General features: G+C 40.9%; 1 protein-coding gene across 2 annotated transcripts in view; it reads right to left on the reverse strand.

Moving 5' to 3' along the window:
* Window positions 1-2228: 2228 nt before the first annotated feature.
* Window positions 2229-13379, reverse strand: part of CTNNBIP1 (catenin beta interacting protein 1) — a 52437-nt gene continuing 41286 nt past the window's right edge. For both annotated transcript variants that reach the window (XM_034753374.1, XM_034753375.1), the window contains exon 5: window positions 2229-4488. In XM_034753374.1, the coding sequence (XP_034609265.1) occupies window positions 4430-4488 (59 nt within the window). In that variant the 3' untranslated portion in view covers window positions 2229-4429. The remainder of the gene's footprint in view (window positions 4489-13379) is intronic.

Genomic DNA, 13379 nt, shown 5'->3' on the forward strand with positions numbered 1-13379 from the left:
TGCTCTATCAGCATGGGAGGACATCTGCAGCTCCGTGAACATCTCGTCCCTCGTCTTACGTTTTCTCTTTCTAATGTTCACGAGCCTCTGCGAAGGAGAAACATTTGCAGCTGGTGGAGGAGAAGGGAGAGGTGGTTAAAAAAGACACATTTTAGGGAACAATGGGTACACTCTTTCATTACAAGGTCGCATATTTCGGCTTGCAGGCAGCCATCGTAGGCCACAGTGTTTTGGCTTTTTTAACCTTCTTAACATGCGGGAAAGGTTGCAAACAGCAGCGCATTTCCCATATCAAGGATGAATTGGGTTGTCCATTTAAAATGGGGTTTCAATGTAAAAGGAGGGGGCTGCGGTTTCCCGGTTAACATGCGGCACAAACACAAGTAAACCACCACCCCCCCCACACACACACACGATTCTCTGGGATGATCACTTCATCCCTCCCCCCCACCGCGTGGTTAACAGCGGGGAACATTTCTGGTCAGAAGAGCAGGAACGGGCGCCTCTGAATGTCCCCCTTAATAAAATCACCCCATTTCAACCAGGAGAGCTTTCTGGAGATGTCCCTGGAGGATTTCCGCTCCATCCCCATACACGTTAACAGACTTGCTTGCTTTTTTTTGTAATGTTTACAAATATTTACAAAGTTACACTCACCAGAGGTCTCCTGTGTGCCCTGAGGGTCTTGGGTGAGTTCGGGGGTTACTGGTTCCAGGTCCAGGGTCACAAACATATCCTGGCTGTTGGGGAAACCGGTTTCTCCGCTTCCTTGCTGCTGTGAGCTACCTACAGTACCTCCATCGTCATCTTCCTCGTTCCCCGAACCGTCTTCCCTGTGTGTTTCTCCAGTGAGAGAGTCATAGCACACGGTTGGGGTAGTGGTGGCTGCACCCCCTAGGATCGCATGCAGCTCCGCGTAGTAGCGGCAAGTTTGCGGCTCTGCCCCGGACCTTCCGTTTGCTTCTCTGGCTTTGTGGTAGGCTTGCCGTAGCTCCTTAATTTTCACGCGGCACTGCTGTGTGTCCCTGTTATGGCCTCGGTCCTTCATGGCCTTGGAGATCTTTTCTAATACTTTTCCATTTCTTTTACTGCTACGGAGTTCAGCTATCACTGCTTCATCTCCCCATATGGCGAGCAGATCTCGTACCTCCCGTTCGGTCCATGCTGGAGCTCTTTTGCGATCCTGGGAGGACTCCATGACGGTTACCTGTGCTGATGAGCTCTGCGTGGTCACCTGTGCTCTCCACGCTGGGCAAACAGGAAATGAAATTCAAACCTTCGCGGGTCTTTTCCTGTCTACCTGGTCAGTGCATCTGAGTTGAGAGCGCTGTCCAGAGCGGTCACAATGAAGCACTGTGGGATAGCTCCCGGAGGCCAATAACATCGAATTCCGTCCACACTACCCCAATTCCGACCCGCAAAGGCCGGTTTTATCGCTAATCCCCTCGTCGGAGGTGGTGTAAAGAAACCGGTTTAAAGGGCCCTTTAAGTCGAAAGAAAGGGCCTCGTTGTGTGGACGTGTCCAGGCTTAATTCGGTTTAACGCTGCTAAAGTCGACCTAAACCCGTAGTGTAGACCAGGCCTTAGAGTCACACCCACCGCTGGCCCACATGAAGCTGGAGTTCTCAACCTTTAATTAGAAATTGTTTACACAAGACAGACTGAAGCATGAAAGGGAAGCTATAGAAAGTGTTCTGTACACTAAAAAAGTCAGTCCCCACTGCTCTTTCTTCCATCCCTCACTATTCCAGGGTTAACAGGCAAATCTGGTTTCCAGAAAAGGGACAACACAAGCACTTTGGACTTGGCCATAGGGGGTTAAGAGGGTTTCCAGTGTTCTACCATACTCTGCCTCCCCCAACATATGAAAGTAATTTATCACAGATCCTCTTGCCCCATTTCAATGTAAGAAACCACTGTTCTAAAACCTGTAGCCAATGGAAATTAGTGAGATTGAGGTGGGAAGAGGAGAGAGAATAATGGTATAATAAGGATGCCAGGCAACTTGGGTTCAGTATACAGATACAAGAGATGGCAGCAATATCCTGCTGTGAATATATTTGTTCAGGCATCTGAACTCCACATTATCCTGTTTTCAGCGTATCTGCATCAGAGATGTCTACTGAACCCTTCCAGTTTGGACTTTACAGGTAAATCTTTCACAAGAGCAACATGGATATTTTGCATTTTGTGAGTTACCAATATAATAAATCAATAAGAAACAAGAGTAGCTATTAAAAACTGTATTTTCCCCCCAACAGTTACATTTTTAGTCAAAAGATTAAACCACAGAAACACTTCACTTTTCTTAAAAAGATGTAACAGCTCAGAAATGCCATAGATACACATGGAGTATGCATGTTAGCTTTGACAATGACAGGCCACTACAATCCAGCCCCCTCATTCCAGCCAGTGGCTGAAAATACATATCACCTTAAATTAACCCTTTAAGGGCTGCCCCCTTTGCACCAAAGTTAAAATCAAAGTGCCTCTTAGTTCAAATCACAAGAACCAATTGGGCTCATTGATGGTTTCATTTTAATACAGGGAAATCTTATCCAGCCTCAATAAACTGAGGTAAGAGATTAATTTTCACATTGAAACTTTACAAAGATGCAATTGAATCAAAAGGATCTTTTTCATAGATAGAATTACAGTTGTTCCCATTTACACAATGGTTATTTGTTCAAGATAAAGTCCCCACTTCTCTCTCCCACACATATTCCAATGGTTTCTTCTGTTTGTTCACTTTTGAGATTTTAATAACATCTGTATCATCATAATTGCATGTCATGAGAACAGTCAAGTAGTCACAGCCAGGATCCTGAGCTGTTACTCCAAATAATTAACAATCGCATGAAACAAACTAGGTACAGGTGAACGGATTTCTATTTAAATACGGTTTGAAATATCTTAAATCAGTGCAACCCACAACAGAGTCTAGAAGTATTGTAAAAATTCACTGCACATAATAGAGAATGAAGTGCTTGGTTTTAGGCAGCAGCACAAGGTACCTCAGGATTTTAATATTCACTGTGCAGATTCCTGAAGAGTGAGTGCATGGTTTTAAAATTTCACTGCAGATGAAGGCCCTACTTCTTCTCCCAGCTCTGTGAATCTGCGCATGTCACATGTACACTCATGTTTGGGCAGTTTAGTGCATTCCCACTGCCACCAATACAGCAATGGCCACAGAAAAACTGATTAATCCTGGAGACAGATGACTTCCATCTCATTGAATTGTTGCAGATACTAGAGCCATACTGCACATAATACTGCAGGTGATAAGAAACTTTGTTTATTGTATTCCAGTGCAACATGGATATAAGATCATGGGTGGTAATGTTCCCCTATCTGAGAGCTAAATCCTGTGCAGCAATTAAAGGGTTAAAGTGGAGCTGTATGTACTATTTTACACAATTCATTCATATGCTATACAGATTTGGGAATTTAATGTCACAGCCACAGATCTTATCTTTTTCCAATTCCTGCAAATCTACAGCTCCTCTGTAAGAAGCAAAGAGAAAAGCAACCCAAATGCCAAGTTTTTTTAGCAATTCATTGATACAGCCCATAGCAAAGCAGAGGGCTGCAGCTCTCCACATTCCAGCTGCAACAGGTAGACTTATTAAAGTAAGTATGTTTTTGACACACGGTCCCAAGAGTGCCAGAGGCCATAGAGCAGATAAGTATGGAAAAATTGATTGCATGGGAGACTTTGGAGCTAATAGGAAATTAAAAACAGTTCTTAAGCCAATCAAAAAAAAAAAGCAAAGTGTGTGCGTGTGTTAGGTGTGTAATAAATATTGCAAAGAACATTTGTCTTTTTTCCCCTCAGATCAATAAGTGAAAAGTAAACCAATGCACCAAAAAATCAACTTTCTGCAATGAAAATGTTGATGTCAGTAAAATACCTGCAAGCAATCTAGAGAAAGCTTTAGCATTATCAGCCAATCACAATTCAATTCCAGTTCTATGCAGCCAGCCAAACCCTGTTCAAATTCACAAATCTGACCTAAATAAGCACCGGAGCTTGAAAAGCTTCTTTAGAAGAAGGATGTCAAGAGACTTATTTTAAAATATAAAATAAAATCAGAACTAAAATAAAAGATTTCCATTGGTCAAGTTTAAAAAGTTGTCTTCCTTTAGCCAATCATAAACAGAGTCTGTCCCTTTGAACCAATTGTAAATGCATCGCTAGCTTCGTCCTTGATAACACAGCCCAGATGAGAAGCAACAGTGTATAGGAACAGATGGCTGTCAGATGTGTTCAGAGAGTTGGCAAAGGGAAGCAAAATTAAAAGGAAAAGGGCAAGGGCTGCCATGGAAAATTAGGGGTGGGCAAAGGAACTTGTTAATGCTCTGCCATCCTCTATCTTCAGGAATCTCCTTGCCCTCTCCAGCTCTGTGTTGCTCAGACACTCTTTAATTACTGCCTTCTGTCTTCCGTCTCTGATCTGGAAAATGCCATCACCACGTCCTCAGCACCTGTAAGTACATATAAAAAAAATGGGAGCTAAGAGTACTGCATTCACAGAATAGGGGGTGGGTTGAATTTCAGTATTGTCAAAAATTCAAAAGTCATGAGTCAGGATCTCAGAAGTCATGAGGATTTTAACAATAATACATTTTAGGTTCCTATTTGCCTTCTGGTGTTGGAGGATTTAGGCTTCATGTTTTCAAGCTTTTCTCTGCAATCGCAAGGATTAGAATTTTTGTTTATTTTTTTTTTAAATGGCTGCTGATATTCTCCAGTTTTCACATACCTCCAAGAGCGGGAGCTTTAAAAAAAAAAAAAAAACACCAAATATTGAGAGAGTTGGAAACACTGAAATTTGCAAATTCTTTGCTGGTCTCATCATCCTTCAAATCCCTGCACTGCAAAAGGGCCTTGCTGAACTATCGTGGATCATGAGAATGGGGATGTTCAATAAAAAGATGTTTGGGAGTTGCTGCCCTATGTGTCGTTTTCTCCTTTAATGGGATATTTTGGTTACTCTTTGCAGCCTGCCTTCATTATTCCTAACAGGAATTTCCTTCACACTAGGACTACACTGTTTTGTTAGGCCTGTTGAGAGGCTTTTCATTGTCCATGGTTATAATGCGAGCATGTACGGCACCTTCCATTCAAGGGAAATCGAAGTGGTTTCTAAACATTAATTCGGACTCAACACATGTAAGGAAGGTAAATATTATTCTCATTTTAAAGATTGAGAAACTGAAGCACGGAGGTTCAATAGCTTGCTTAGGGTCTTGTGCCAAAACCTCCCAAATGTGGCATGGAATGGAGCAGAACCCAGATCTATTGTTTTCCAGCCCTCCGTGACCCTCTGCATCCATGTAAACAACTCCTTGTTTATTCCAAAGATGGAAAGTCCCAGACACCATCTTGATGTTCTCTCAAATTTATTTCTGAAGACCGCTTTTCTCTCACTTCTCTCTGGCTGTCTGGAGATATTTTTAATGCTGGCCAGCTGAGCAAATTCAGTATTTGCTACATGGTGCAGTTGATAAGTGCAGTTATAGTTGTCAATATCTTACGTCCTTTCACTGAGAAGTTGTTTATATTAACAGATAACAGTGGGGGATATGTATCATATATGCGCATCCACTGGCTCACAATGAGTCCAAGTGTTGCCAAACAGAGATGATCCAAAACTCAAGACACATTGGATTCTCACCTGGTAAGGTGTATAATTGAGGAACATAAAAATGGTCATACTGGGTCAGACCAATGGTCTATCTAGCCCAGTATCCTGTCTTCCAGCCGTGACAGTTGCTTCAGAGGGAATGAACAGAATACATCAATTATCGAGTGATCCATCCCCTATTGTCAAGTCCCAGTTTATGGCAGTCAGAGGTTTAGGGACACACAGACCATGGGGTTGCATCCCTGACCATCTTGGCTAACAGCCTTTGATGGACCTATCCTCCATGAACTTACCTATTTATTTTTTTGAACCCAGTTATACTTTTGGCCTTCACAACATCCCCTGGCAACGCTTTCCAGAGGTTGACTATACGTTGTATGAAGAAGTGCTTCATTGTGTTTGTTTTAAACCTGCTGCCATTTAATTTCATTGGGTGACCCTTTGTTCTTGTGTTACGTGAAGGGATAAATAATACTTCCTTATTCACTTTCTCCACATCATTCATGATTTTACAGACTTATCATATCCTCCCTTAGTCTTCTCTTTTCTAAGCTGAACAGTCTCAGTTTTTAATCTCTCCTCTTACAGAAGCTGTTCCATACCCCTAATCATTTTTGTTGCATTTTTTCAGTTCTAATATATCTTTTTTTGAGATGCAGTGACCAGAACTGAATGCAGCATTCAAGGTGTGGGCATACCATGCATTTATATACTGGCTTTATGAATTTTTTTGCCTTATCTCTTTCCTCATGGTTCTTAACATCCTGTTAGCTTTTTTGAGTGCTACTGCACACTGAGCAGATGTTTTTAGAAAACTATCCACGCCGCCGCCAAGATCTCTTTCTAGAGTGGTAACAGCTAATTTAGACCCCATAATTTTACATGTATAGTTCGGGTAATGTTTTCCAATGTGCATTACTTTGCATTATCAACATTGAATTTAATCTGCCATTTTGTTGCCCAGTTTTGTGAGATTCCTTTATAACTCTTCCAAGTCAACTTTCGATTTAACTACCTTGAGTAATTTTGTGTTATCTGCAAACTTTGCTACGTTATTAGGAACGTAAGTTGTGAGCCATGTTTAGCTTTCCTCTTCATTTTGTAGTTAGATAGCACTAGACATCACTGATATATGAGCATCCCTAAGTATATTAAGAAACAAACATTTTTGTTACACCCCTAACAGTAGTTCAGAACACTCTTTTTGAAACTGAAGGCCTCTATTAACCCACAAAACAGACTTGCCATGCTGTACAAGGTTCTCACACTGAGGTTCCAAAGTGCTTCAACCAAGACCTGAAGGAACCACCTGCAAGGTTCAGTCTCCATGACTTATTCAACCCTTGGCCTTTTGGCTGAGGCTGTCAGTTGTGGATGATCACCTAACTCATGCCTAACATGAGGGGAGAACTGAACTGAGACCTACCTAGCTCATTTCACATAAGCCATGAATAGCCTCATTCACTCAGCACTGACTTGGGTAGGATTTGAACTTGTGATTTATAGGCAAAAGAATCTTTAGTTAACTATAACCCACATGAGCTATCCAGTCCCATGAAAAACATTCCATTCTAAATTATTTTCATTCTTCAAATGACATTTCCTCTTGGGCCATCCACAAACCAAACTGTTCTCTGGACTCCTAAATATTCAGAGACGAGCACAAGGTGACATGTAAAAGTTAAATGTCTTCAGAATGTTGGGGAAATGAGAGCATGTGGACTGGTCGTAAGGCAGTGCTATAAATAAATCTCTTTAGTCTAGATAAGGCCATAAAAAAAGCGATCTAGGGGTTAACTGTGCAAGATTTTTAATCTGTTTCAGAACTTCCAGCCCCCAGAGACTCAAATAAAAGCAAATGCTGCTTTCATCTGTGGATCCCATAGCTCCAACTATAAAAATCACAATTTTTTTTTATTTATTTAAAGAACATACTCTAACAGCCACAACCCACACAATTTCTGATATCTGACCAACCATTAAACTGATCCTTGCCATTTAAGTGGAACCGATTACACACACAGCATTTTTTTCCCTTCATGAACTAATTAGGTTGGCATGAGCTAATTATTTCCTTTATTTAGATTTCCTTTGAAGCCTCTAACTAAAGGACCAGACTGCAGAGGAGGAAGCTTTGAGTGCAACCTTCTCTTTGATTGTTCTCACTCCCCTCCCTAACTTAAATAAGACTCAGAGAGGCAGCTCTTCGGTGTTCTTACTAGAGATGAATGTGAACCAAAATGCTTTATCAGAACACCACAAACTAAGAATATAAGAATGGCCATATTGGGTCAGACCAAAGATCCATCTAGCCCAGCATCCTGTCTTCCAACAATGGCCAATGCCAGGTGTCCCAGAGGGAATGAACAGAACAGATAATCATCAAGTGATCCATCCCCTGTCGCCCATTCCTAGTTTCTGGCAAACAGAGGCTAGGGACACCATCCCTGCCCATTAGCCATTGATGGACCTATGCTCCATGAATTTATCTAGTTCTTTTTTGAACCCTGTTATAGCTCCGAAACCTCCTCTAATGACACCTCAATCTGGGACAGTTCTTCAGATTTGTCACCTAAAAAGAATGGCTCAGTTTTGGGAATCTCCCTCACATCCTCAACTGTGAAGGCCGATGCAAAGAATTCACTTAGTTTTTCTGCAATGACCTTATCGTGGAGGAATACTGGCGAGGACTGGTAACCATGCAAGTTTTGTTGGCTTCAATGTTGCCTGTAATTCTCATAGTATGATTAATCTGTGTGTCTACTAGTCTAGTGTGGGCAAGGGTTAACCAAACTGAGGCACAATATTTGCCAACTGAGTAGCAGAGAGTGAGCCTCAAACTATGAAGTGTTTACGTATTAATTTAAGAGTAGGTTAGATAAATGTCTATCAGGGATGGTTTAGACAGTATTTAGTCCTGCCATGAGGGTAGGGGACTGGACTCGATGACCTCTCGAGGTCCCTTCCAGTCCTAGAATCTATGAATAATTCCCGAGGTGGACCCTACCCATTTGTTTGGGGGAAGAGTTTCTGCTCTTGATTTTCTCAGTTATTTTAGTGAGATGGTATTTATAACCAGCAAACTGAGTCAATTGGATCCCAGTTACTGTGGATCTAAACAAGGACAAGGAAATGCTAAAAGTGTTGGCCCCTCCCTCAAGGCTAGGCGGTAGTACTGCTGAAAAGGATCTAGGGGTTATAGTGGATCACCAAGTGAATGAAGCCAACAATGTCATGGAGTTGTGAAAAAGGCTAATTTAAGGCTGGGGTGTATTAATAGGAGTGTCATATATACCAGAACAGGTAATTGTCTCACTCTACTCGGCCCTTGTAAGGCTTCAGCTGGAATACTCTCTTTCAGAAAGATGTGGACAAATTGGAAAGAGGCTAGAGACCAAACAAAAGTGAAAAAAGATGTAGAAAATCTGACCTATGACGACAGGTTAAAAAAAAACCTGGTCATGCTTAGTCGTGAGAAAAGAAGACTGAGCAGGGACCTGACAACAGTCTTCAAATAAGTTAAGGGCTGTTATAAAGACAACGGGGATCAGTTGTTCTCCATGTTCACCAGTGGTAGGACAAGAATAGATCATCTACAGCAAGGGAGAGTTAGGTTAGATATTAAGAAAAACTTAAATTATCCTTATAGTTAGAATCACTGGAAAAGGTTTCCAAGGGAGGCTGTGGAATCCCCATTAATTGGAGGTTTTTAAGAACAGGTTAGATGATCAAGGATGCTCTACATATACCTGATCCTGCCTCACCCCAGGGAGCTGGGCCAGATGACCTCTCAAGCTCTCTTCCAGCCCTATATTTCTATGATTTTGTCCCTTTATGCTTGTGCTAGTCTTTTGTACTCCGCTGTAGCAAATTGTCCATGTTTCCACTGTTTGTAGGGTTCTTTTGATTTTCAGGTCATTAAAGAACTGCTGATGCAGTCATATCAGCCTCTTACTTGCTTCCCATCATCAGGATAATTTAATATTCTTTAATATTGTTTATCCTGAACTTTGAGAAGGTGCAGGTGTGGATCTCAAGTTTGTAGCTTGGGCAATTTTAGAGGTTGATCCCTACCAACCGATGTAAACGATGACTACTGTGCTTTGCAAATTAACTCTCAGCCAAAATTTCACTTTCCAATAAGCTGGTTTAATTCAACCTTTATTCTGGTCTCAGAAGGCAGCAATGCTACCACTCCCCAAAAACCAACCAAAAAGTTGCTCTGTTGCTTCCAAATGTATTTGAGGTTAGGAAAATAACTTCTGAAGGATTTACACAGAGAAGCAAAGCAACAGAAGATGCAAGTGGCACTGACAAACAGCAGCTGAGGTTGTGAAATGAAAATACAGCCATACATTCAGGCTGTATTTATACTAGAGAAACTACAGTATTTGACATCGGGTACTGAATAAGACAGTCCTTCTAGCCCCTTTTCAAAACCGGTCATTCAGCTGATATGGACCAGCTCCAAGTTCAGTATGCATTGTAGCAAAACATACTTGACACCACATAAAATTAGGTGTCTCATATTGCTGTGAATCTATCCACAACAGCTTAGGGATGTTGAACTGGCGACAGAAGTTTTATATTACAGCTTCTGTACCATGGCATTTATTTTTGTTTTTAATAGCTGCGTTATACTGAACATGGTCCCCCTCTCTCACCCTGGAGATACCTCAGCTCGGCTTGGCTGGTAAAGAAACTCTTACATCTCAGTTGAAGCTGCATCAGCTGGTCTCTGCGCTAACAGTGTGTAATGAATAGACAATGGAGAACAAGAGAGGCTAATTGTTTTGAGACAAAATTCTGTACAGCGAGCTGGAAAAGGGTAAGGAAAGAAAACACAAAGACAGGATGATAACCAAGTTTATTAAGACTTCTTTAAAATACAGTTTGTACTGTACCAGTTTTATTGGAGGCTTGCACAGTACATTTTATCCTCATTTTATAATTGGGGAAACTGAGGTACAAATGGAATTACCCAAGACCACACAGAGTCAGTAGTAGAGCCTGGTACCGAACCTAGGAGTCCAGACTCCCATGTTCATGCTTAGACCTCTAGACCACAATTCCTCCTGCTAATGTAATTCAAAGAACAAAAGCACTACTTATGATATTTATGTTCAATAATTCTTATACTCTAGGGCAATTTGTTTTAAGTTATATATCCAAGAAGGGAATTAAAACCAGGGGCTAAGGAGTCATTTTGGTTTTCTTGTGTTTTCTTTTTTTTTTTAAATAAAGAGGTGCATCTTTTAACTATTACCCTCCATATCAAATAGGTATTGACTAGTAAGGATTCTAATAAGCATAATATGAGAAATTTAAATGCAGAGAGCTCCTGATAGTTAGTGCAACATTGAAACGGTTAAACAGAACGGGCAGGATATTGCTTGAACTTGGCATCCCATGTCTTGGTATTTGCCCCAACTTTCCTATTCCCTTAATATACATCCCCCTTTAAACTAAAGGTGCCTTTGCTATGTAGTTCCAGAGCAAGCAAGGTCTCCTAGCAACAGTAATATCACAGATGATATCAAACCCAGCATAGCAGACAAGCTAGTTTGGCTAACAGTTATTGTTTGTTTTCTTTATTTCTTCTCTTTTCAAAATTTAAAAAATTCTTGTGGTGGGTTTTATGGAAGTAGAGAGACTTATTTCAAGATAATCCACCAGCTCCTTAAGTCCCTCAGCTGATTTATCTCTACAACCCAACAGTCCTAGCTTTCTATGCTGTTCCCTTGCACTGCTCACTGTGGCCAGCATAGAGCAGTATGCAAAGCACGACAGGAGCAATAAATATCTCTAACCACACAGCAGATGCTGGGAATTTTGCAGTTCACATTGGCTTTCTCAGTCAAATCAGCTCTCTGAATAGCATGTTCATAGCTTGCTAGCTCCTGTTCTAAACAGCTGCAGTAAAAATAAATATTCAAGACAGTTTTGGGAAATACACATCATGGTTTCAGCAGCCCCACCCGATGAATTGTGCGGGTCTCTCTTGGGCTAGCAGCTTCTCTTTACCCTGCCATTTACTTGAACCTCTTACTGGGAAACAGACTGGGGCACAGGAAATGTCCATGTATTCCAATGATGAGGTGAACAAACAAACAAAAACAGAACATTAAGAAAGTCATAAGGTAAGTTCTATTTGGGGGGGGGGGGGGGGAATTTATAACCATGCTGAAGATTCTCAATTGCTATTAATTTCACTAGAGCTTCATTTCTTGTGGCCTGACCTGAAGAGGCAGTATGTCTAGTGACAACAGCAGGGGCCTTTAAGTAAAAAAAATCTGGGTTCCATTAACTTAGCTTTTGGCCAAGTCACTGATATTTTCTGTTTCCCTAACTGTAAAATAAACAAAATAACCACCTTTGTAAAATTCTTTGAGATCCTTGGATGAAACACAGTAAGTACATACAGGTTTTATTATCACATTAACCATCAAGAGTATGGCTGCCTTTTTGATATTCTTTAATACATTCTATATAACTTGACTGATTTGCTCTTTGTAATTAGATGTAGGAGCATCTTTTGTACTATATTGCAGTTTCCCCGTTCTAGCTGCAACTGAACCAGTTGCATGTGGCTCATTGAGAACTTTCAATATCTATCCCTTTTTTCCTACAAGTTAAATTTAAGCTTGAAAATGTTTTCATGTACCTAATATAATTTGGGATCTCTCCAATCTAGCTGTTTCCTACAGTGCTAGAAATCTATAATAATTGTAAAGACCAGTCCCTTACCCATGTAATTCTAACTCGTTTGATTTGTTTACCCATTTTCCCTTTAAAATGAGGTTTAAAAACTATTTTATGGCGACTAAATCTTATCCTATTATTTTAAGTTATATTTTTGTAAAGTGCTGTTTGTGCTCATGAAAAAAAAAATCACATTTGTGTAAGTTACCAATTGTAATATTCTTTGGTTATAAGTTTGTAAAAGGCACTTTACAAAATGAAACTGTCCCCATTTTCAACACCTAGGAAAGTGAAGCAGAGACAATAAATGACTATCAAAGTCACACAGGAAGCCTGTTACAGAGCTGGAATGAGGAGCTATGGGGTGGGTTTTTTTTTTTTTTTTTGTTTTTTTGGGGGCGGGGGGGGGGGAAGAGAAGAAGGGAAGCATGAGAAGAGGCAGTCTTTGAGGTCCTTCCATGGATCTCATCTTGTCATGAGGTGTTTTTCCAGCTCAGCTTTCTGGTATGGTAGTGCATATGCGGTCTCTATTGCTCTCACCCTTCCAGTACAGTTTTTGATAAAGTTAATCAACACTGAATTTTTTACACAAACTTTAACAGCTTTACTTCCTCCTCCCATTCCTTTTTGATTCAGGGGGTGATGTGTTCATATGTGGTAGTTACATCCAAACCACTGTTTGCCAGAGTCTCAAGCAACTGCATTTAAACATAACAATAATCCATCAAAAAACAGATAACACCCCCCCAGGGCAGCCAGGTGGATGGGTGAGTAAGCAGATGGCACCACATGACACTCAGAAACATAATATACAGCACAAAGAAATTTGCAGACAAGTAATACTGATTCACAGATAGCAGGCCCGGAGAGTGAAAACAAAACAGAACAGTCCTATCCTGCAACAGAAGCAAGCCTCTGCTGTATTCCAATGCTCCCAACTATAAAGTCTAATAAATTGTGTAGCTAAGGCAGGAGGAGATACATTATTACAGAGAGCCACTGTTTGTCCAAACAGCACTAGCCATG

The sequence above is a fragment of the Trachemys scripta genome, chromosome 19, assembly GCF_013100865.1.
Source record: "Trachemys scripta elegans isolate TJP31775 chromosome 19, CAS_Tse_1.0, whole genome shotgun sequence".
Taxonomy (NCBI): Eukaryota; Metazoa; Chordata; order Testudines; family Emydidae; genus Trachemys; species Trachemys scripta.